The sequence below is a fragment of the Mustela lutreola genome, chromosome 4 (genome assembly GCF_030435805.1).
Source record: "Mustela lutreola isolate mMusLut2 chromosome 4, mMusLut2.pri, whole genome shotgun sequence".
Taxonomy (NCBI): domain Eukaryota; kingdom Metazoa; phylum Chordata; class Mammalia; order Carnivora; family Mustelidae; genus Mustela; species Mustela lutreola.
The window spans coordinates 148,698,269-148,724,415 of NC_081293.1; the positions used below are offsets into that span (position 1 = coordinate 148,698,269).

Genomic DNA, 26,147 nt, shown 5'->3' on the forward strand with positions numbered 1-26,147 from the left:
ATAAGAAATGACATTGAGAAAAAGAAGGTGATAAACCTGAATTTTTGTTTGTTAAGTTTGACATCCATTAGAGGTGTCCAGTTTGTTTAGAGTGTGAATCTGAGAAGAGGACCCAGACTCAGTATCTGGATTTGGAAGTCTTGTACATATGGGTGGTGTTAGAAATTATGGCAGTATATGAAATTGATGAGGGAGTTAGTTTTGGGTTTGAAGTGCAGAACGGTGTGACCTAGCTTTAGGGTTACACTCAGTCATTTAGGGACAAAAGGAAAATGTTGAGTCAAGAAAAGTGAAAATAGAGATAGGAGGAGTACAGGATGGTATGTCAACAGCTAACAGGAGTCTCCGAGAGTGTTGAATACTGGAAAAATGACTTGGAGAGTGAGCATTGGGAAAAGTTCATGGATTTTGTTTGGATCATTTGATGAGACCCGAGAATAGTGCTGTTCATTATGAAAGCGATCAGCCACGTGTGACTAAGGTAAAATTAATAATAATTAAAAATTCATTTCCTCAGTGGCATTGAGCATCTTTCTTTCTTTCTTTCAATTCTTTCAACACTTTGCTTAACTTTAAGTTAGTTAACATAGAGTGAGTATTCATTTCAGGGGTAAAATTTAGGTTTCATCGCTTGCATGTGACACCCAGTAGTCATTACAGCAAGTGTCCTCATTAATGCCCATCACCCATTTACCCCATCATGCACCCCTGACCCCTCCAGCAACCTTTAGTTTGTTTCTTATAGTTAAGGGTCTCTTACGGTTTACCTCCCTCACTGTTTTTTTTTTTTTTTTTAATCTTATTTTATTTTTCCTTCCCTTCCCCTATATTCATCTGTTTTGTTTCTTAAATTACACATATGAGGGATGCCTGAAGGGTTTGGTTGATTAGGAATCTGCCTTTGGCTCAGGTCCTGATCCCAGGATCCTGCGATTGAGTCCTGTATCAGGCTCCTTGCTCAGTAGGGAGCCTGCTTCTCCCTCTACCTGCTTCTCCCTTTCCTCCACTCATGCTCTCTTTCTCTCTCTCTGCCTCTCTCAAATGATAAAATCTTTTTTAAAAAAATTCCATGTATGAGTGAGATCATATGGTATTTGTCTTTCTCTGACTGACCTACGTATAACACATCTTGACACATTCTTCAGTTGGTGGACATTTGTGCTCTCTCCATATTTTGACTATAGTGGGTAATGCTGCTATAAACATTGGGGTGCATGTGCCCACTGTTTTTGTATCCTTTGGATAAATACCTAGTAGCATAATTACTGCTGGTTCATAGGGTAGTCTGTAGTATTTAACTTTTTTTTTTTTTTTTTTTGTATTTAACTTTTTGAGGAACCTTCATACTGTTTCCCAGAGTGGCTGCACCAGTTTGCATTTCCACCGAAAGTGTGAGAGGGTTTGCCAGCACTGACCACATTTCAATAGCTAATAGCCACATGTGGCTAGTGGCCACAATATTGGACAGTCCTGATTCAGAATATTTTCATTCTTGTAGAAAGTTTTATAGGATAGAACTACTTTATAAAATTTAGGGAATACTACAGCAAAACTGAAAGCATTTATGTGAATGAATGGTGAAAATACTAACCTGGCAAGTATAGGATACATTTGAAAAGATTGATGAAAACAGAAAAAGGATAACTATCATCTTGGGAGCAAATAAAAGCTTTTTAAGAATATGATTTATGTTTATTCATATAATAAGTATTTATTGAGGGCCTATTATTTACCAAGTACTTTGCTAGGTATAGATATCACAAGCTTAAGTTACTAAGGAGTATATGCTCATATAATTGGAACAGGAATTTGGGGGGTTAGAAATCAGATGAGTTATGATATACTGTGATAATGAGCAGGACCCATCTTCTGTGAAAATCAAGTGTTCTGTTTAATCAGATGAGGGAACTTGTGAGGAAGGTTTCCTCGAGGAGGTGATTGATACAGGTTAGCTAAGGTAAGATGACTAGAAATTAGCCTAGTTGGCAGAGAAAGGATATTCCAGACAAAAGGTCAGAGTCACGTAATAGCAAGATGTGATCAGGGAAGGGAACACAGTTTTATGTGTTCAGACCAAGACTTCATGTGTGGTAGTCATGGTGGCAAGCACCACATGGTAGGAGATTCTTCCCTTGCCATGATGAGGAATTCAGATGGTATTCTGAAAGCAATGGGAAACCTTCAAAGGACCTTAAGAAGTAGAATATCATGATCAGATCTACATTTTGGATTGCAGTTTGGACATGGGTGAGAGGAGCCTTATCTAGTTTCAAGGAGGTTGATTAGTTCAGTAGGAACACAGAAGAGAGGGAAGGACTAGAGAGAGAGTGGAGACTCAGAGAACAACTGAGTATGTTTTCTGAAGCAGCAAGTGATAGGAGATGAAATTGTATTGTTTCCTAAGGCATTTCTGAGGAGAATTGCTACTTGATACGACAAAAGTTCAGAGAGGCAAGGGATTAGCAAAGGATGTCAAATGAAGTCAGGAGGGTTGCTGGATTGAGTGTGTGTCCAGTCAAGTGACAGTGGAACGAAGTGAGGATGAAGTTCAAGAGTATTGGAAGAGAAGATGGCAGAAGGTTAAATGATAGTGGTCAGAGAAGAGGCAGTGCTGAACTTGAGTTCTTGGAGGTGGAGTCTAGCTGGTGACGAAGTTTGGTTGGGGTTCTGCTCGTTGGGAGACATTTTGAGCATAGAACCGATTTTCCTTCCCAACCTGCTTTCGCTCCTTAGTTCTTTTTCTCAGTGGAAGTGCTCATCCTCTTTCTTGTGATCCAGATCAGAATTCTTACAGAGCGATTTGATCTTCTTAACAGTGATTTTATTTTATTTTATTTTATTTTATTTTTTTAAAGATTTTATTTATTTATTTGACAGACAGAGATCACAAGCAGGCAGAGAGGCAGGCAGAGAGAGAGGAGGAAGCAGGCTCCCTGCTGAGCAGAGAGCCCGATGTGGGGCTCGATCCCAGGACTCTGAGATCATGACCTGAGCCGAAGGCAGCGGCTTAACCCACTGAGCCACTTAAATGAAATTTTTAGTTTTAGGTCTGAATCCTGCAGTTAGAGTTAGACCTTGATTCAAGTCTTGGTTTTGCCTCTTAAATCTTGATCAGGTGTTTTCTCTAGGTATGAGTGTCATCTGTAAAATGGCAATAATCAGTGTTGCTTCAGTGGGATAATGTATGTAAACACAGTGCTTAGAACAGAGAAAAGTTTATAATAATAATAATAATAACTATTATTATTATTATTTTATCTAGGTCTTTCTCTTGTCAGTGTTCTTTTTCAGGCCCCTATTATCTAGAAGGTAGAATAGCTTCTTACTGGCTTCTCAGCCTCTAGCTTTTCTGTCACATACTTGACCTCCCAGAGTTTTCCTAAAACCCAGATATGATCATGTACTCCTTTTCCCTTCCTCAGAATCTTCCTAGGTTTCCAGCTGTAGACTTTACAAGGTATTAAACTTTTACACATTTCATTTTCAAGAAGTGGAAGAGTTAATGTGGAATAGAGGTTGTGATAGAGGCTATTATATCCGTTCAGGATGATCTGTGGTAACTCAGTTTACCGCTGAAGAACTGAAAAAAGCTTCAGATCTTTAGAAACTATGAAAGTTCCATGTAGAAGTAGGCAGATTTTCCTTTGATTTTTTTTTTTTTCTTTCACTTTCTTAAGTGGGTATGGTTCAATAAAGAATGAATAGGATGCTAGGAAGTTGGATTTTTTCCTTAATTTGCAGTTTTAAAGGAGATCTTCAGATCCTTCTGGTTAATTGTTTGCCTCTTGGGAAGGGTTTCTGTAACTAAACTTTTCCCTGTGTAGACAAAGAGTTGAGAAGAGTTGACCTTTAATTTGGATTAAGACCAGAATAAATAGAAATTGAAATAGAAATAGAAATAAGTAGGAGTTGAAGACAAGTGTATGTCTTTGTTTTGATTGAGCTTTTCTCTCCAACTCCTGTGTTACTCATCTGTGTATTCCTCATCTATGGGAGGCACTCAGTAAACACTTACTGTAGTAAATTGAACTGAATACATGGAGTGCAGTTGCTTTTTATGTTGGATTATTTGTGTGTCAACCTTCTAAATTATGAAGAGGAAAAATACAAATTGAGTCCTTTTGTTTGTTTGCCAGTTATTAATTTGTAGCCCTAAGAACTGCCTAATATTCTATAATCAAGTAGTGTTAGAGGAAACTGTTTTATTTGAAAATGTGAATTTTTATTACAAAGTAACATCAGATTTTTTTTTTAAGGAAGAATTTTTTTTTAAGATTTTATTTATTTATTTATTCGACAGAGATCACAAGTAGGCAGAGAGAGAGGGTGGGGGGTGGGGTGAGGGGGTGAGCAGCTCCCTGCCAAGCAGAGAGCCCAATGCAGGGCTTGATCCTAGGACCCTGGGATCATGACCTGAGCTGAAGGCAGAGGCTTTAACCCACTGAGCCACCCAGGTGCCCCACATCAGATATTTTTATTATTAAAAAATCATTATCGGTGGTAGATCATAGGAACAGTACTGCTACAAGTTAAATATAAGAAAATACATAAGGTGTTCTGTGGAACATGAGCTTTAGGAAATGAGTGGGACACACTTAAATTTATTTAAAAACCAGTGTCATATTTTTAAAATTAGGCATTTAGGGAGGTCTTTTAACTTTCTCATGACACTAGGGTATTAGTAGTTGCTGTGGCATTAATTAGGGGGTCCCTACCATTGTTTTCCCAGAGTTCTTATATAAGTGCATTGAATCCTTATGACTCAAAATGTATTTTGTATGTTTCTGCGTAATTTGAAAACTATTTATACTTGGTCATATAAACTTTTAAAGTTGTCAGCCTGCTTTTAAACTGATTTATTATTATTGCATCATTGAAGAGTGTATGTATGTGAGTGCGTGCATACGCATGTAATTGTTGGTAGTTAAGATGATTAGGTACTTTCCCTCTTTTAGAGTATGGTTTCCTAAAGTGTTCTGTGATAGAGTCAAAATAATCTATGATTTAGTTTTTGCAGCTTTGAAATTTTAAGACTGGTTTTCAGGTTTAGATCCTAGAGAAATCATTTTATAAAATCAAGATTGACAAGAGGCTGACTTATAAAGTAGAATACTGTTTTTTCTTTCTAATATAAGCTAAGAGATAAATCTCTCCAATTACCGGAATGCTGTTAATCTAGTCCTGGTATCAAGGCACCTGAGAGACCAAGTAATAATCAGAATTAATTGGTGAGCATGGAATCAGAGCATTAGGGGGTAGATAGTCTTTTGGAGTAATAACCTGTCTCAGCAGGTTATGTGTGAAATAGTGGAAGTGCTTAACACAGTGCCTGATGTGGTTATGATTTTCCTTGGAATTGAGGCTGTATCCATCTTTCTACATCTAGTAACTAGGATACTGTTTCCTTCCAGTTAGTGTTTTTCCTTAATATGATTGTTAACAATAAATAGTGATAAATTCTTCTTGTTGGGTTTTCCCATATTCTAAACCAGACATTCAAAATGTAATTAGATTCCCTCAAGAAGAACATCTTAAAATTAAACTTTTTAGTAGGGGCGCCTGGGTGGCTCAGTGGGTTAAAGCCTCTGCCTTCGGCTCGGGTCATGATCTCAGGGTTCTGGGATTGAGCCCTACATCGTGCTCTGCTCGGCAGGGAGGCTGCTTCCCCCTCTCTCTCTGCCTACTTGTGATCTCTGTCAAATAAATAAAAATCTTTTAAAAAATTAAACTTCAGTTATAATGCTGCTTATGAAATTCTGTAGGAAAAATTATTTTCTCATTGACTATTTTAATGTTTCTTTTTGTCATAAGCAATTTTACATGCTGATTTTATTTTAGCAATGTCCTCAAATTTTGGTGTGACATCTCTGGGAAATATACAGTCTCCTGTGATGACTGGGCTGCTTTTATTACTTAGGTATTTATTCAGGTGTAGTTGACACATGTGTTATATTAGTTTCAGGTATACAACAAGGTGATTCCTACAGCTCTCTAGATAACTCTATACATTAGGGTTTATGCTCACCACAACTAAAGCTACCGTCTGTCACCATATGACGCTATTACAGCGCCATTGACCATATTCCCTATCCTCTACCTTTCATCACCGTGACTTATTCTATAACTGGAAGCCTGTACCTCCCACTCTCCTTCACCCACTTTGCCAGTGTCTCCATCCCCCTCCCTTCTGGCAGCCATCAGTTTGTTCTCCATATTCATGGATACACTTTTTTTTTTTTTTCCTTAGCATTTTAGATAGATCTCAAAATCAAATCATAACCATCTCAAACCATATCAATACAGTGGGTTTTGAGCAGCCTTAGTGTGAGATTTTAGCAGTTTCCCTGGGTAAACTTTTGCCAGTGTGTGTCTAGTTGGGTTTTATTTGTTTTTTAATACTTCTCTGTTTATATCTTATTCATGTTGTTTGGAAGGACATTGATCTCCAAAACAGGAAGTAGAAAGAAAATATTAGAGTTTATTTTTCTAATCAAATAACTGCAAATGTCTGCTTCTTGTTTTATAGTATAATGTTTGCATAGATACGCACTTACTGTATGCATGTAATTAATAAATAGATTGTAAAATTAGCATATTTTTACTGTTGGGGTTATATAGTAAAGAAAGTTTAGAGTCCACTTGGTGTCTGTTTTCTTAAAATCGGCATTCTGTGTGCTTGCTTCTTAAGTCTGCTTAGATATCCCTCGTAAGTGTATCCATTCTGTTAGGAATATGTTAGTTCTTTAAACTTTCTTGAATTTGATAAGTATCAAAGCACTCATGAAGTTTAGGCTACATTTTCAAAAATGTCCACATCTGCTCTTCATGGACCACATCTGCTCTTCATAAATAATGGCAACTTCTCTGGGACTTGAAATGGGAAGAAAAAAGCTTAAGTACCACCTACCACCCCTCATCAGGAGCAGATTCTAAGTGACTGGAATTGCCTTTCCTTCCTGGTTTGAGGCTCAACAGAGAGCAGTGTCTAAATGAGTCAGAATTGATTTAAGCAGGTTTTGCCCACGTATACCTCTGAGATATTTGCTCTAGAAATGCAGCCTACTGTGTATTAGGCATTGTTGAATTTCTGATCCTTAATTTTAAGAGGTGTTTGGCCTGTAAGTCAAGCTTGACCTAGTCACTTTTTAAATAAAAGATAATGAAAACCCCACATCTTGAATTTATGCATATTTTTGGTCAAAGCAACTTTCCTATCTAATCTAAGATCATATAAGTACACTGATTTAATCATGTCTATAATGTAATGTAGAGGATACAGTAGATCTTCTACAGGTCTTATTTAAAAATGATGAATAGAACTTCATATTCTGTTCCATTCAGAGCAGTTGGCAGTGTTGTATCTATAATGTGGATTTAAATCCATTAATTTCCTACTTAAAACCATTTATAACCCAGTTGCCTCCAAAGCCCAAATAATATCTGTGGTTCCTAGGGAGAATGGTATAGCCTATAGATGAGTAGAGGGCTTGGCTTTGCTACGAGACAGTGAAGTTTATATAATCTCTCAAAGCTTTAGGATAGAGCACTAGATAACAAAGTTAAGTGTAAACTAGTTGAGTACAGTTCTGGCCACTTAGTAAATTCAGTAAACACAAGTGATTATTATATGGCAGGTATTGTCTGAATAGTCTGAAGTGGGAGGGATGGGCATGATACCTTAATAAGAACCCACTCCTCAACTTCCCCCAAAAGTCACTGCTTTAAGAAATTGAATAAGATCCGTCTTGATCTGCCTCCAATTCTGTCTTTAGTGCCTCACTTCTTTGAACTTTAACTCTGCGGGTATGTTGTCTCAAAGTTAAGCCTCTTTTTTTTTTTTTTTTTTTTAATTTATTTATTTACTTAAAATTTATTTGTCAGAGAGAGGGGGGGAGAACACAAACAGGCAGAGCAGCAGGCAGAGGCAGAGAGAGAAGCAGACCCCCTGCTGAGCAAAGAGCCTGATGCAGGACTCGATCCCAGGACCCCGGGATCATGACCTGAGCCAAAGGCAGCGGCTTAACCAACTGAGCCACCCAGGCGTCCCAGAGTTAGGCCTTTAAATATACTCTTCCTGTGGCCTTCCTACTTGCTTTTACTCTCCATAAGTTAGTGGTTTCTTCTCTTCCTTGAAGCCTTCATGTTTCTTCTTGACAGTGAATTGTTTTCTTCTGTACTACTTAAGCATCTTGTGCTTTTTGTTGTTGTTGTACATATTACAATTATTTGCTTGTCTCCCTTACAGGCGAGAGTTTCAGGTCACATCTTATTTACCCAGCAGTGTTAAGCACACAGCAGGTACTCAGGAAATGTTTGTTGAATGAATCAATCTTACTTGTACCCTAAGTTTTCCTTCAAAGATCTAAGACTTATAAAAATCTGAATGGCTCTTATAGTTATTTGTACTTAATAAATTATGTAATTTCAAATGTATTGGAGTTCACATTTCTCTTGAGTGTTCATCTTACTGCAGGCATCGCGATAAGTGTGTTACATACATTATCTCAGTTAATTCCCACTACTCTGAGGTCCTCAAAAAAAGGAACTGTAGAGAGAATTAGAACTCAAAGACAGGCCTGCCTGACTCCAAAGTTTTGTTAAATTTATATGCTTTGCTAAACTGTCTGTTGTGCCTACTCAGAAACTTGATATTAGTTTAAAATGTTTATTTTGATATTGGTTTACATGTTCCATGATGTGTAAATAGTCTCGGAAGTCATTGGGTGATATGGTTCATCTTCATTTAAAGAATACAGACAGCACTAAGTTATTTCTTAATATTCTCAAGTTATAGTTCTTCTGTAGGAAACACTTGTTACAGCTTTTTGAATAAAGAAGTATTTTGTAACTAATGAGCATAATTTCCAAACTTAGGATATTATTTTTTGTATTGACACTGTAATATGCAATCTATCCAAGTCATTTGTCAAAGCTCTCAAAGCCCATTCCCAAATTTATATTACTCTCTTTGTAAAGGCTTTAATTCAGTCATGAAGTTTCTGGGTTTTTTAGTGGACACTCATATGGTTTTTTATAGTTTTTATGGGTATCATACAAATGTGCCATATTTTAATTTTTTGTCATTTCAATTTTGGTTATAGTTGTTTATAAAGATATTAATAATATGAGAGCCACAAACGTTAGCTCTTTGGGAGCTTAGTTTAATTAGAGTTTTTTAATCTCAGCACTATTGACATTTTAGGCCAGATATTCTTTGATTTGGGGGTTTGTCCTGTATATGGTAAAATGTTTAGCAGCATCCCTGGCCTCTACTCACTAAATACCAGTAATGATCCACCAAGTTGCAACAACCAAACATGTCTCCAGACATTCCCAGATATCCCCTAAAAGACAAAATTATCTCCCGTTGAAAACCATTATTTTGAAAAGATTCAGAACCAGAAAAAGTACTTTTTTTTCTAGTTACCCCTGTTTAGAACAATTTTCTTGAGGTTTGATTCTTATAGAGGACAGCCAGTTAAAAATTACATTCACTGGTTTTTAGTGTATTTACAGAGTTGTGCAACCATCCCCACAGTCTAATTTTAGGACATTTTCCTAGCCTCATAAAGAAACCCCAGTCATATTAGCAGTCACTTCCCATTTCTCCCGCCTGTCCTCTACCCCTAGACATACCTGGTTTTCTTTTTATGTTTAGGAATATACACTCTCCTTGTCTTATAAAGCAAACCAGCTGCTGCTGCTTTTTTTTTTTTTTTAAAGATTTTATTTATTTATTTGACAGATAGAGACCAGAAGTGGGCAGAGAGGCAGGCAGGGAAAGAGAGGGGGAAGCAGGCTCCCTGCGTGCGAGCAGAGAGCCCAATGTGGGGCTAAATCCCAGGACTCTGAGATCATGACCTGAGCGGAAGGCTGAGGATTTAACCCACTGAGCCACCAGGTGCCCCTATACAGAGACTTCTGTTTTTTCCTGTTTATAACTTTAAAGGCCCTTAGATTTGTTTAGGTAGACACCAAATTAATCTCTAGAGGAGATAAACCTAAATAGGCTGAGTTGAGAATCATTTTAGTATTATTCAGAAAAGTAAGACGTCTAGGGCACCTGGGTGGCTCAGTGGGTTAAGCCTCTGCCTTTGGCTCGGGTCATGGTCTCAGGGTCCTGGGATCGAGCCCCACATTGGGCTCTCTGCTCAGCAGAGAGCCTGCTTCCCCCTCTCTCTCTGCCTGCCTCTCCGCCTACTTGTGATCTCTGTCTGTCAAATTAAAAAAAAAGAAAGAAAGAAAAAAGTAAGAAGTCTCCCTGGCCCTCTGTGGCAAGTTTTGTTATAGAAATAAACAGTTTTGTTTTTTTCTGATTAGTTCTAGTAGATAAACATGATTTCTAGTCTATGTGTAAAAAACACAACTATGAAACACATATACCTAAAGTAGCATCATGAACCTGTTGCTTCATTATTATTAAGTAGATTATTTTCAGAATAATTTAGAATTATTAGTTGAATTGATAGTTGGCTTAATTTTTTTAAAAAAGATAGATCTTTCTGTTTTTCAAATTTGTGGGTCTATTTTACCTACACAGAAATGTTACCTGGTGCTCACTCTGAGAAAAAAATATGTAAAATGTTTTTTTTTTTTCTTATAAGAAGTAAGTGCCAGTTGGATTATTTTGAGTCTGTTTCTTATCAGTAATGTGGAAATATTAATAACTGCCCTGTTTACTTCAAAGGGTTGGTAGGAAATGCTAAAAGAATTAAATCAGTAATAGTTGAAGGAAGTGGATGGTAAGATTGTACCTTCATTTTGTTATTTCTACTTGCCCCTCATGTTTCTCTTCCTTTTAAATGTTATTATGGAGTCATAATTTCTTTAAATGTCATTTATAGCTGACTTCATAGGGATTGACCAAGCCCTCTTTCCTTTGGTTTTCATGTCTGTGGTTACAAATTATATAAAATATTTTCAACAAATAAGACAAAGTTTCCTTAATAAGTAGAGCTATTCAAAAGGAGAATCCAAGTAGACAAATGGCAAAGGACATGAACACTTAATTCAGAAAGAGTATTCAAATAGCAAGTAAACATTTCAGCTCCATTAGAAATTTTTAAAAATGCAGATAAAAGCAATAATGAAATGCCATATTGGGCTTATGAATTACTCACTTTTTTTTTCTTTTAAGATAAATCTTTAATTATGTTACTAATACATGGAAACATTGTCTTTTTAGTTTTTAAAAATGTACCTAGGGTAAGTAAAGCTAAAAAAGCTCCTGCTGATTAATTCCATTCTTCAGATACCCTTTTGGAAGTAAGCACTCTTAATCAGTTTGTCACATGTCCTTTCAAAACTTTTCCCTTTTATTTATTACGTGTGAATATCATTGTAGGATATCTGTAATGCTTGTAATGTAATCATCAGGAACTTTGATTGTTTAACTCAGTCATATGTTTTAGAGATCTCTCTTAGGTTTGTATGTAAAGATTTTTCGCATTCTTTTTAACTACTACACAACATTGCTGTAGTGTTAACTATTTTACAGTTCCTCAAGTATTCCCCAATTTATAACTATTTAGGTAGTTTCTGATTTTTTTACTGTCCTAAACACAGATACAATGTATTCATATTTTCATAGTCTTTGGAAAAAGAAAAGCTAAGCAGAACAGGATTGCTGGAGAGGGAAGGCCATAACTGTTATAAATAGAGCATTCTGGGTATAGAACACATGGAGAAGATGATACTAGAATAAGGACTTGAAAGAAGTTAGAAGGTTGAACATACATGTGCTGAGGCAAAACTGTTCTAGGCCGAAAGAACAGAGTTCAAGGGCCATAAATTGGGATTATGCCTAGTGTGTTCAAGGAATGATAAGGAGGAGCCAGAGCGTGAGATTGAAGAGGTGATGGGTGTATGTATAGTTTATGTATAGGACTTCGTAGGTGATTATAAGGCCTTTGGCATTTGCTCTGAATACAGTAGGATGCACTGTAGGATTTTAGGTAGAGAAGCAACACTGTTTTTCTGGGAACTATGTTAAGAGTGAATTTATGGAGTAGGGCAGTGGTGGCAGTTAACAATTAGAGTAGTCAAGCAGGAGAAAAGCTTGGATTAACTAGCTTAGAATAAGGTGCAAGTAGTGGAGTGGGGTGGAGAAGTGGTCGGATCCTGGATCTGTTTTGAAGGAGCACTCAACAGGGTAGGGAATAAAGTATGAGAGAAAGACAGGAATCAAGAATAAGGATTATTCAACAGGTTTTGATCTAAGCAAAGGTGAAGATACATAGGTAAAGTTGTATCTTTGTCTTAAAAATTACAGAATTCTGATAATGATCAAGTCTATCAATATTTTTCTTTGTTTTAGAATCTTGCTTAAGAAAACCCTGTAGGTTGGATGGCTCAGTTGGTTAAGTGACTGCCTTTGGCTCAGGTCATGATCCCGGAGTCCTGGAATTGAGTCCTGCATCAGGCTCCCTGCTGGACAGAGAGTCTGCTTCTCCCTCTAACCCTCCCCCTTCCCATGTGCGTGCGCGCGCTCACTCGCTCGCGCTCTCTCTCATTGTTTCTCTCTCTTACTCTCAAATAAATAAATAAAATCTTTTTTTTAAAAAAAGAAAGAAAGTAAACCCTTTAGTTCTTCTGTATTTTCTTTTAATATTTTTTGTTTGTAGTTTTATTTTGCTTCTACTTTCAGTTTTTTTTTTTAAATACCTGTTTGCAGTTTACTTTCGTGAATGGTGTCAGATTGAGATCTGAACTTTCTCACCCCACTCCCATCCGCACAGCACACCAGATAGCCAGTAGTCCCAAGCCAAAATAAATAACTTTCTTCTTTTCCCTCTGATTTAAGACATCATTTTTATCATAAATTGAAATCTCATATGGACATGAATATATTTTAGAACCTGTATTTTAGTTGCTAATTCTCTTTCTAAGCCATTATTGCTTTGTTTTTAATTACTATAGCTTTGTAATACGTTTTTATTCTACTATTTTACTTTTTGAGAATTGTCTTGCCTGATCTTTCACATGTTAAATCAGTTAGTAGTGTTTCTTGGAAAATTTATTATTTTAATTTATTATTGTGTTTGTATGAGTTGATTTTAGAAAAATTAACACATTTATAATAAGGAATCTTCCCTGTAAGAACATACATTTCTTTTATTCAGGGCTTACTTGATGTTTTTTATGTCTTCTTCCCCAAGACTTGCACATTTCTTTTTTTTTTAATTTAAATTCAGTTAATTAACATAAGGTATATTATTAGTTTCAGAGACAGAGTTCAGTGATTCATCAGTTACATATAATACCCAGTGCTCATTACATCCCATGCCCTCCTGTAATGTCCATCACCCAGTTACCTCATCCTGCTAAACCCTCCCCTCCAGCAACCCTCATTTTCTTTCATATGGCCAAGAGTCTCTTACCGTTTGCCTCTGTTATTTTCATCTTATTTTATTTTTCCTTCCTTTCCCCTATGTTCATTTGTTTTGTTTCTTAAATTCCACATGTGAGTGAAATCATATGGTATTTGTCTTTCTCTGATTTACTTCACTTAGCATAATACCCTTTAGTTCCATCCTGGTCATTGCAAGTGACAAGATTCACTCTTTTTAATGGCTGAGTAATATTCCATCTCTCTCTCTCTCTCTCTCTCTCTCTCACACACACACACACACACACACACACACATTCTTTATCCATTCATCTGTTGATGAACATCTGGACTCTATATAAATAGTTTGGCTGTTGTGGACATTGCTGCTATAAACATTGGGGTGCAGGTGCCCCTTTGGATCGCTACATTTTTATCTTTGGGGTAAATACCCAGTAGTACAGTTGCTGGGTAGTACAATTGTTGGGTCATAGGGTAGCTCATTTTTAGCTTTTTGAGGAACCTCCATTCTGTTTTCGAGAGTGGCTGCATTGGCTTGCATTCCCACCAACAGTGTAAGAATGTTCCCCTTTCTCTGCATGAGACTTGCACATTTCTAATTACATTGATTCTTGGGTATTCGTGGTTATTGTTGCTATTACAAATGGAATTTTTTTCTTTTTTTTTAATTGAAAATTGCTGTTATAGAGGAAAGCTGTTGATTTTTTATGTTTATCTTGTATTTGGCAGTCTTGCTGAAATGTCTTATTTGTTCTAATAATTTGTCAATTTTCTAGAGTTCCCTTCCTCATTTATTTATTTTATCTTATTGGATTGACTTGCACCTTCATGATATATAGAATATTAAAGGCAGGAATTGGAATCACTTCTGTTAAGCATAGTGAGATATCAATTTTTTGTCTATTAAAGGTTTTTTTTTGTTTTCATCTTACTGGAATTTCTCTTGTGCATGAGATGCAAAAGTACTCTTGTATACTTCTAGTGGAAATTCAAATGAATGCAGCTCTTTATATATGCTCCTGTGGTTTTTTAATGGGTATGTAAAGTCTTTTAAGAGTGTTTCCATATCCTTTGACCTAGTAATCTCACTTCCAGGCCTTCATCTCTTGGAAGTAATAAGAACGAATATTTTTGTTCAAGTTGCTTATTATTTATATAGCTCTGGGTTACTTGTGTGTTTCAAAATAACCTTAATGTTTAATACCAGGGTAAGGGTTTTGTATGTTCTGGTATATGTGTATGATGGACTATTATACAATCATTATACTATTTTAAAAGGATTTGTAATAACTTGGAAGCATTTACACTATTAAATAAGTAAAAAAGAACAGAATACAACAGATTGTTTATGCAGGAGTGTTGCATCATTATCAAAATGCAGAATAGATTAGACGCAGATACACCAAAATGGTAATAGTAATAATCTCTGGGTAATAAATATATGCATGATTTTATTTTCTCTTTAATATTTTTCTCTGGTAAGTATGCATTGTTAAAATCAGAAGAAAAAACTTAAAGTGTATGTATCTGTAATACTAAACAGTATTTACCCTCTTCGAAATATGTGGAAAGGAAGAAATCTGGGCCCATTTCATTAAATGTCAAGGTTGGTTATAATTATTTTTTAAAATATATTCTATTATACAGCAGGTTTTGCTGAATGTCCTAACACCTGTCACAGGCTAAAGAATGAATGTGAGAGAAAAGAAACACAGTAGTTTCAGTGGCAGGTTCTGACTTACACTTTGGGATGTACACTTAAGTGATCTGAGCTCCATATCGATGAAGCAGGAGATAATTGTGGTATATGTCCACCTAACTCTTTTTCTTACTGTCTTGCCACCCATGTTAACGGGTCTTTTGCAAGCTAGGTATCATCTAGTAGCTTTGTAACCTGCTGCTGGCCTACTTTAATAAGAAATCTTGTTGTGTTTATATGGATTTTAGATTGCCATTCACTTTATTTAAGAAACATTCATCGAGTACTTCCAGTGTGCCGCGAAGTTTGCTAGCCAAAGGACATAAAACCACACAGAGGCCCTCTGTCCTGAGCAGCTTTGGTTAGAAATAACTTGTGATTAATATTGTGATGGCATGAGAGGGTATCTAATAAGAGAAACCAGGAATACTCAGATTCTAATTCAATCCCTAAGGTCTCTTACGGAGCTAAATATACTGAAACTCAAGTCAGAGTAATACATTTATGGCTTAGGTGTAGGCTCCCTGTCTCAAAATTCAGAGAACTAGGTTACAGTTTATGGAACATGCTGTTTTTCTTTACTAGTTAGATCTACATTCCTTTCTTACTTTAAGCTTAAATTCAAGTCTCTTAGTACTGTTTTGAGGCAAAAGACCACTCTTGCTGTTGCTCAAGGAAAATGTGCACGAAACAGAGTTTCTTCTAAATACCCATTCTAGATGTTCCTGAGTATCTAGTGACCTAATATCATGTCACCTACCAAACAACTGGTGCCCGTTACCCTTGGCCCACATTTTGTACTTGGGGGGAAAAAAAAAAAAAGGAGCAGAACAAATAAGGAAAGGAATAGGAAAGATGGCCTGGTTGTTCCAAGCAGCCTTGGAATGTTTTTTTTGTTTGTTTGTTTTTACCTCTGATAGCATGTAAGGAAAAGATAAGAAGGGTCACTCTCCATTCCATCATGATGCATAGTTTGCATAGTTACAGCACCAAGAAATCTCGAGTTATATGTTAAGATTATGTGGTAACAGAAATTTTACAGACTAGAGTTTCAAAAGGGCATTAATTTATTCTTCAGACATTTTAGTAACTATGTATAGTTTGTTTCTGTAATTACTTGTCTTTCCCATTTTCATCAGCACTGTCATTGGCACAGCTTCTTTTATTTTTTAAATCTTTATTATTATTAATTTTTCCTTGACAAATTGAATGCAAAGTCATTGCAACAAACCAACTGCTTTTCCTATGTAACAGCTTTTTTGTGTGCTTACTTTTTTTTGTAGTCCTAACTTTACAGATTGCATTATAAGTAAAATAGTGGTCTTATTGATACAGATTTCATTGTCTAATTTATAAGTCATCCTGTACCCAGCTTACCCTATAAAAAAAAGTGACACTTGAGGAAAAATTTCTGTACTCATAATTTCAACTCAAAACAGTGACAACATCCACTAACACATGGACCAGTCATTTGTTCTTAAGTCTTAGCATTCTCAGGCAATCCATTTTTAGGAATGGAAAAAACGGGAGTTGTATTTTGCTCCTCAGAGACAAGAGTATACGATCTCTTGGGAAGACAAAACAAACATTTACAGTATATGTTTACCATGTAGTTTGCCCATTGATATAATGAAATTTATGCACAGGATGTTATGAAAAAAGAAAGAAGAGGTTTCTGACCTAGATTCAGAAGGACACCTGTCAGGAAGATTTCCCAAAGGGAATGACACATGAACTGAGTTCTGTAAGATGAATTGAGCTTTTGTCAGACCAACAGAGATAGAGATTTGGAATGGGAAAATATGATGGATAATGGCTACATAAGTCAAAGGCCCAGAGACAATTAAGCATGGAACATTAGAAGAAGTAGGAGTTCAGTGTAGCTGGTATTGAGATTGGGGACGGTGGAGGATTCCTGAGATGAAGCTATAAAAGTAAGCAAAAGCTAGATTATAAAGAGCTTTTTTACATCCTGTGCCAAGAAATGTTGACTTTACTGTGAATGTATTGAAGACTCATTGGGGAACTAGATTTGCATCTGCATTATGAAATTGGAAAGGGCAGAACTGGCATAATGGTGATAAGAACCTGTTCTTTTTTTTTTTTTTTTTAAGATTTTATTTATTTATTTGACAGACAGAGATCACAAGTAGGCAGAGAGGCAGGCAGAGAGAGAGGAGGAAGCAGGCTCCCTGCTGAGCAGAGAGCCCGATGTGGGGCTCGATCCCAGGACTCTGAGATCATGACCTGAGCCGAAGGCAGCGGCTTAACCCACTGAGCCACCCAGGCGTCCCAGAACCTGTTCTAATGTATAGGCAATAAGGATGGAGAAAATGGACAAATCTGAGATACCTTGAAGAGGTATACTCAACAAGGACTGCTGGTATTATAAGTAATGCATGCAGGGGAAAGAATAGCTTCTGGAGTTCTCTAGACCTGGATTCAAATCCCAGCTCTGTCACTTACCTGTTTTGTGACCTTGGGTGTTTTATGTACCTCTCGGAACTTGAGTTTTCCTTTTTCTTTTCTTTTTTGAAATTTTGTTTATTTGAGAGAGAGTAAGTGAGAGAGAAAGTACAAGTAGGGGAAGAGGGAAAGGAGAAGCAGGCTCCCCCACTAAGCAGGGAGCCTGATGTTGGGCTTGATCCCAGGACCTCGGGATCATGACCTGAGCCAAAGGCAGACACCCAACCAACTAAGCCACCCAGGTGCCCTCAGAACTTTAGTTTTCTTAACTTAAATAGGGACAGCAGTACTCAATCTACAGGGATGTGAGGAGTAGGTAAAATAACAGATAGGCATCCAGTAGCTAATTATAAAATGATAGCTCCTATTGTGGGGGTAGAAGGAGATGGAGGAGAGTTAAGAATGGCTTCAAGTTTTCAGTTTGGGCAGTGAGAAGGAGCTAGTTTACGAGAGTAGGATAATTGGTCTGATTCCTAGACACATTGCATGTGAGAAATCTGTTGGACACATTCCCTGCCAGATGACAGTAAGAGTATGACACTTGAGAGTGATTTAAGCAGAAGATACAGATTTGAGAGCCATCAGCTCACACATAGTAGTAAAATTTATGAAAGTACATGAGATAACCCAAGGAGAGAGTGAGAATGGGAAGAAAATTCAGAAAACTGGAAAAAAAAAAAATCAGTGTGGGGATGGTTAGAGAAATAGGAGGAACACCAGTGGTGAGTAGTTACCAGTGAAGGACAAAGAGAGCATTTCGAGGAGAGTGTAGCATAAACAGCTTCACATGCTCCAGAGAGCTGAAACAAGATCAAAGAGTATCTTTAGGTTTACAAATTATGAATTGTTAATTCTGATTGTCATGATTTTAGTAGAGTGATGGGTTGGCCATACAGTTTTCGTAGTTTGAGGAGAGAATGGGAAATGAGGAGTAAAGGCAACAAGTGTGGATAAATCTTTTAAATATATGACACAGGTGCCTGGCAAGCTCAGTCAGTGGAGCATGTGACTCTTGATCTGCAGGTTGTGAATTTGAGTTCCATGTTGGGTATATATAGAGGTTACTTTAAAATCTTTTAAAATATTTAAAATGTCATAAAAGCCTAGATTTAAATGCTTATAATGGCTAACAGAGAGAAAGGGGTTTCTCAGAATGTAAGGAGCTAATAGCTCATTCAGTCAAATTTTAAGGAGAACAGAATGGTTGATTATGTCAAATGCAGCAGTGAGAAAATACACATTGGATTTGACTGTTAAGGAGGAAGTCTGCGAGCCAGGAGTTAGGTCTTTGTGGTGGAGTCCTTTGAATGCCAGACTTTGTCTGATGGGAAATGACTAAAAGTTAGTGAGCATGGAAGTGATATGATCAGAATGGCATTATAAGATTTTCTGGGAACAGTTTGAAAGATGAGGTAGGAGGTGTGAGTCTCATGTAGGCTAGTAGAGGCATAAAGTAATACCAACCTGGACCAGGGTGATGGTTCTGGGGACAGAAAGATAAGATGAATGTAAGAGCTATTATTATGCTTTTATGTGCCTTTTAACTTGGCTATCATATGGATGTAATTAATGGGTAAAGGAGAACATTAGTTAAAAGTTGATGTTTTAATGTTTCAAGTATAGGTATTAAGGAGAGTGATAGTTAACATTTACCAAAACAGAATTATTAGTAGAAGCAAGTTTTTGAAGATGTATTCATTTTTAAACATTCCTTTAGTAAGCTTATGTTATTGAGTGGGTACTGTGTGTTGAGTAGTGTTCCATATGCTGGAGACAGCAGTGAACATGACAGGCAAGATCTGTGTTCTCATGGAACTTAACATTCAGAAGTGAGGTGAAGACAAAAAAGTTTAAACAAGGACAAGATAATCTAATCCAAGTAAGATGAAACTTGGTGATGATACAGAAATGGTAGTCCATTTTAGATGATGTGATCAGGAACTTAGAATATTACTAAGGAGTCAGTGGTGCAAAGATTTGGGTGCCTAGGCATTCCCACCCAGACTGGAGAGGATGTGCAGAGGCCCCAAGAAGGGAATGAGCTTGATTTGTTTGAGGGCTAGAAAAAAAGGCCAGTTTGTCAGGAGCAGAGTGAACAGGAGAGAGACTGATAATATGTGATGGGGTTTGAGGGTGTGTAGCATTAAACTTGAGTAACCTGGAAGCTTTGGTAAAGAATTTGGTGATTAGGGTCACCTAGGTGGCTCAGTCGGTTAAGTGGCTACCTTTGCCTCAGGTCATGATTTCAGGGTTCTGGGATTGAGCCCCATGTTGGGCTTCCTGCTCAGCCAAGGGCCTGCTTCTCCCTCTCTCTGCCACTCTCTCTACTTGTGCTGTATCCCTCTGTCAAATAAATAAATTCTTAAAAATAATAAAATAAAATGAAAGAATTTGGTGATTTATACTTGACTGGTAGCAGTGGAAATGAAAGAAACTAATACTGAGCTATGTTGAACTGATTAGTTCAATGTAGGACAGCTAGGTGAAGAAGTCCAGACAGTTGTCAGGCTTAAATATATAAATTCAAATATGACTGGCTTAGTACTATTCATTGGAATAACTTGCCAGGTTGTTTAGGCGTTGAACAAATAAATGCTCATAATATGAAGGGTTGAGAAATAGATCATGGAAATGGTCTAAGGAATGGGATCTAAGGGATCTAAAGATCTATGGAAGGATCTAAGAATGAACAGGCAGTGATCGGGGATTCCTAGCACTTCTTTGATGTTATGAAGGACATTTTAAATACCACTGCAGCCTGAAAGGAATGACCTAGTGTTGTATGAACAGCAGGAAAAATTAAGTATTCAGAAGATACATAGAGATATAAAAATTAAACTTTACATGTGTGTATTGTTTTAAAGTTTACAAAGTCTTTACCCTTTAGGAAATCAACTTGATCTTCATAAAGAACTCTGTGAAGTAGATGGGAGACAGAAATTTTAGAGAGGTCAGCATTATTAAGAAGTGAGGAAGCTTGAGGATATTCAAGTGCATGATCTTTGAATGGCACATGAATTTACGACATCTGACTTTACTTGTGTTGCTTTACCTATCACAGTATGTTAATTCAAAAATGATCAGAAATTTAAGTTTAGTAGAAAAACAAAAAATGTATCCTTACTAAAACAGTACAAAAGACATATATTTTTTATTTGTATTATAGTTATTGGTGCTATCCAAAGGTTTCAGAGTGTTTCGAATACACAGGAGAATGAGACTGACTTTGGCTGAGACAATGAGAGGTTTAATTTTGTTTAGAAAGTGTGTACTCTTTCCTCATGTACTAAATTTTCTTTTCCTGGTTGCTCTGTGTGTTTCAAGTATTACATATGCAGCTTTGAAATAAGCCCTTTTATTTTACACTCAATTCTCACGTGTTTATTTCTGCTACCATATTTTATTCTTGTGTTGCCACCCAATTCACTGGTAACTCAGCAGTAATGCTTAACAAATGAACAGTTCTGTGCCAGGCACTGTGGTAAGGGGTTTGTAAAAATTAACTTGTTCAATTCTTACATCAACTCTCAGAGGTGGGAGCATTAGTTTATAAATTAGGTGTTTCCGGCTATTCCAAACCTAATACAGAGAAAGAACCATGATGAAAGAAGGGATCATTATAAGGCATACTCACTTGTGCTTCAGGGTCAGTTTAAACCATAAAGTAGATGGGGCTTTTTTGGTTATATTATATTATTTATCATAGTTTGTTTTAAGTGAAAAAGCCAAGTTGGTATATGTACTAACCTGAGAAGTAAAGTCCTAAGCTACACGAGCGAATAAAGTAGTAATACCCAAAATGTCTGTTTTATGATTATAGCAATAGTATGTAATAATCATGGATGGTTTTACATTTTAAAAAACTACTTAACTCACTGTGCATAATTAAAAAAAGATTCCTAAATAAAGAGATGTTTGCTTAATTTTAAATTATTGAGGAATGAGAAATATCTATAAAACTTAATCATTTGTTTAGTTAACTTCTCATTCCTATATTTTCTTGGAGTGAATGGGTCTGTTGCTTACTGTGGAAATGGCTACAGCATCTTTCATCTGAGGATCTCAGAGTGCTTTTCAAATAATAACTCATGAATTCCCAGAGCACTTTGGTGAGGTAGGTAGGTGGCAAATATTATTATCTTCATTTTACAGATGGAGAAAGTAAAGCCATCAGGGGGTTAAATGATTTATGTATAGTCCCACCAACCTGATACAGAGGCAGCCTGAGCTACTTAAATGAGAATATTATAATTTAGGAGGATTGGCGTAGTAAAAATCAACCCCTTTGCTGTTGTATTTTACACAGATTAACTATTAGAACAAATATGTTAGCTTAAAAATGTCCACATGAATTTTTTTTTTAATCCTTTCTTTAGAAATAGAAAACATTATAATACTCTTTCCCCCTCCCCCCCAATTTTTAGGTCAGCAGCAAGGACAAGATGGAGTAAAGGTCCAACAAGCCACCATAGCTCCTGTAACTGTAGCAGTTGGAGGAATTGCTAACGCAACGATAGGTGCTGTTAGTCCTGACCAACTCACACAAGTGCATTTGCAGCAAGGCCAGCAAGCTTCTGATCAAGAGGTGCAGCCTGGCAAGAGGCTTCGAAGAGTTGCCTGTTCCTGTCCTAATTGTAGGGAAGGAGAAGGAAGGTAAATGCTCTATTACCAACTTTATCTCTCTGGAAGGCATAAAATAGTTAAAACCAAGCCATTGGCTGTGTACTTTGATCACTAGAATATCACTAATTTTGTACTATGAAGTTGAGATACAGTGTTGTTATGACAGGGATTAAATTGAGCTAGTCTAGGAGTGGAGTACCTGCCATGTACCTTGTACTTCTTAAAATGGTTTTCTTGTTTCATTTATTGTGTAAAAATTTTAATTTTATAGATATAAAATTCACATACCATACAATTCCTCAGTCTACATTTCATTAGTTTTTAGTATGTTCACATAGCTGTGCACCCATCATCACAATTTTAGAACATTTTCATTACCTCAAAAAGAAACCCCTGTATTCCTAAGACCTCACCCCCTCATCTTCCAGTCCTCCCAGCTCTAGGCAACCATTGAACAAATTTCTATCATTATACATTTGCCATTTTGGACATGCATACAAATGGAATCACATAGTATGTGATTTTTTCGTGACTGGTTTCATTTACATAACGTAATATTTTTTAAGTTTTATCCATATTATAGCATGTATTAGATATTGGTACTTCATTCTTTTAAATGAACAAATAACAAATACTCTGTATGGATACACAGTATTTTACTTATCTGTTTATCAGTTGGTAGACACTTGGAATTCTTCCACCTTTTGGCTGCTGTGCTGCTGTAAATACTACAAATTTTGGTGTGGACATAGGCTTTCATTTCTCTTGGGTATATACCTACAAATGGAATTAATGAGCCATATAGTAACTCTAAGTCTAACCATTTGAGGAACTGGCAGGTTGTTTTCCAAAGTAGCTATACTGTTTTTACATTCCCACCAGCAGTGTATGAGAGTTCCAGTTGTTCCCAACACTTGTTCTAATTTGGCTTTTTGATTACAGCTTTCCTAGCGTGTGTGAAATGGTATCTCAGTGTGGTTTTAGTTTGCATTTTTTGATGATGTCGTTTAGTCAAGTATGTTTTCATGTGCTTTGCTCATTGGCCATTTGCATATCTTTGGAGAAATGTCTCTTAAGATCTTTTGCCCATTTTAAGAAAAAAAAAGTGGGACGCCTGCATGGCTCAGTTAGTTGAGTGTCCAACTCTTGTTTCAGCTCAGATCATGATTTCAGGGTCCTGGGATTGAGCCCAGTGAGGAGCTCCACGCTCAGTGGGGAGTTTGCCTGAGGATTTCTCTCCCTCTCCCCCTCCCCCTGCTTGGGTGCTCTTTTTCACTAAAATGAATGAATGAATCTTTATTAGGTTTTTAAAATTAAATTGTAATAGCTCTTTATATATTTTAGATACAAGTCCCTTATCAGTTATATGATTTGCTGATAGTTTCTCCCGTTCTGAGAGTTGTCTTTTTACTTTCTTGATAGCGACAGAGAGAGTTGTAATTTCCCTGTGAATTTTAGAATCAGCTTGTTAGTTTCTACCAAGAAGGCAGATGGAATTCTGACAGGGGGTGGTATGGAAGCTTTAGATCAGCTTGAGGAATATTGCCAGATCAGCAGTATTGTCCTCTGTTTATTTAGATCTCTGATTTCCTTTGACACCGTTTTGTAGTTTACAGTGTATAAGTTCTGTACTTGTTTTGTTAAATTCATTCCTAAGTATTTTATTCTTTTTGAGGCTATTGTAAATGGAACTTTTTTCTTTATTGTTCATTGCAAGTTTATAGAAATACAGTTAATTTTTGTTTACTGATTTGTATCTTACGACCTTACTGAACTCTTTATATTAGTTCTAATAGTTTTTTAGTGGACTCATTAGGGTTTTTCTGTATGTAAGATCATGTCATCTGCAAATAGAAATAGTTTTACCTTATCCTCTCCACTTTGGATGATATTTGTTTCTTTTTCTTACCTAATTGTTTTGTCCAGGCCTATTGTATAATGTTGAAAAGAAGTGGTGAAAATGGACATCTTTGTTTTGTTCCTAATCTTAGGGGGAAAGGGTCCAGTCTTTCACCATTAAGTATGATGTTAGCTCTGAGCTTTCCATATATGCCTTTAATTAAGAAAGTTCCCTTTTATTCTTACTTCATTGTGTTTTTGTCATGAAAGGTTGTTGGATTTTGCCAGATGCTTTTCTGCATCAGTTGAGATGATCGTGTAGTTTCTGTGTTTTATTCTGTCAGTATGGCGTGTTATATTGGTTGTCAGATGTTAAAGTACTTTTGCATTTGTGAAATAAATCCAACTTAGTCATGGTATATAATTTATATATTGCTATTTTCAGTGTGCTAGTATTTTGTTAAGGATTTTTGTGTTCATGTGTTCATGAGGGGTAATCGGTTTGTTGTTTTCTTAAAATGTCTTTGTTTGCTTTTGGTAAGGGTAATAGGGGCTTCATAGAATGAGTTGGGAAGTGTTCCCTCCATTTTTTATTTTATTTTTTTAATTTTGGGAAGAACTGGTAATAATTCTTTAAATATTTTGCAGAATTCACCAGTGAAACTGTCTAGGTCCTGGGCTTTTTTTTATGGGTATTTATTTGACTACTAATTCAGTCTCTTCACTCTTAAGGGTTTTTTCTGATTGACTGATTTTTCTTAAGTCAGTCTTGGTACTTAGTGTCTTTTTGGGAATTTAATCTATCTCATCTAAGTTATTTAAGTAATTGCTATACAGTTATTGGTTATTCTTGGTATTCTTTTATAACTCTTTTTATTTCTGTGAGGTTGATGATGAGTTTTCTTTGATTTTTAGATTCTGATTGTGTCTTCTCTATTTTTCTTGGCCAGTCTACCTAAAGGGTTGTTCAGTTTTGACCTTTTCAAAAAGTCACATCGGCTTTTGGTTTCATTGATTTTTCTCTGTTGTTTCTGCATTCTCAATTTCATTAGTTCCTTCTCTATTCTTTATTATTTCCTTCCTTCCGTTTGCTTTATTTAGATTTAATTTGCTTTTTCCATTGTCTTAAGATGGAAGGTTAGTGATTTAAGATCTTTTTTAATGTAGGCATTTACAGCTAAAAATTTCTCTCTAGGTATTCTTTACATGTATCCCTTGAATTTTGGTATGATGTATCTTCATTCATCTCAAAGTATTTCCTGCTTTCACTATGGATTTCTTTATTGACCATTGGTTATTTAGGAGTGTATTGTTTAATTTCTAGATATCTGGGAATTTTCCAGTTTCCCCAATAGTTGATTTCTACTCTCTTGGCAAAGTGGTCATACTTTGCATTATTTCTGTCTTTTATTGAGATTTCATAGCCTAGTGTATGATTTATCTTGGGAGAACATTTTATGTGCACTTGAAAAGAATGTGTATTTTGCTGCTCTTTGGTGGAGTGCTTTGTGCATGTCTGTTAGGTCCAATTTATCAAGTCTTCTGTTTCCTTACAGCTTTTCTGCCTAATTGATTTACTTTAATCTACCTGTATCTTTCTGTCTTTAAGTGTGAACTGTGTCACATGTAGACAGCATGTAGTTGGATCTTGGTTTTTTTTGTTTTAAGATTGATTTATTAGAGAGCAAGAGCGAGTGAGAGTGAGGGAAGGGGTAGAGGGAGAGACTCTTCAAGCAGACTCCTGGCTGAGTGTGGAGCTGGATGTAGGCTAAATCCAGTGCCCATGAGACCATGACCTGATCCAAAACCAGGAATCTGATGGGCTCTTACATGACTGAACCACTCAGATGCCCCTGTTGATTTTTTGGTGTTTTTTTTTTTTTGTTAATCCAATCTGACCAAATGTGTTTTTTGATTGGATTGTATAATCCATTAGATGTTGTTGATATGGTTGAATTTATGTCTTTCATTTTGCTTTTTGTTTTTTTGTGTCTCATGTCTTTTTCTCTCTTCCTCCTTTACTGCTCTCTTTTGCATTAAGTGAATATAATATAGCACTTTAATTTGTAAAGTAGTATTTTAATTTTGTTAATTTTTTCACTGTATTATTTTAGTTATTTCCACAGTAGTTGCTCTTGACCTCACCATGTATGTCTTGTCATAATCAACTTA

General features: G+C 36.3%; 1 protein-coding gene across 3 annotated transcripts in view; it reads left to right on the forward strand.

Annotated features, from left to right (window-relative positions):
* SP4 (Sp4 transcription factor) overlaps nucleotides 1–26,147 on the forward strand; it is an 87,116-nt gene that overhangs the window by 26,595 nt on the left and 34,374 nt on the right. For 2 of the 3 annotated variants that reach the window (XM_059171325.1, XM_059171326.1), the window contains exon 4: nucleotides 21,938–22,166. The exons of the other annotated variant lie outside the window; for it this stretch is intronic. In XM_059171325.1, the coding sequence (XP_059027308.1) occupies nucleotides 21,938–22,166 (229 nt within the window). The remainder of the gene's footprint in view (nucleotides 1–21,937; nucleotides 22,167–26,147) is intronic. 3 annotated transcript variants of the gene reach the window in all.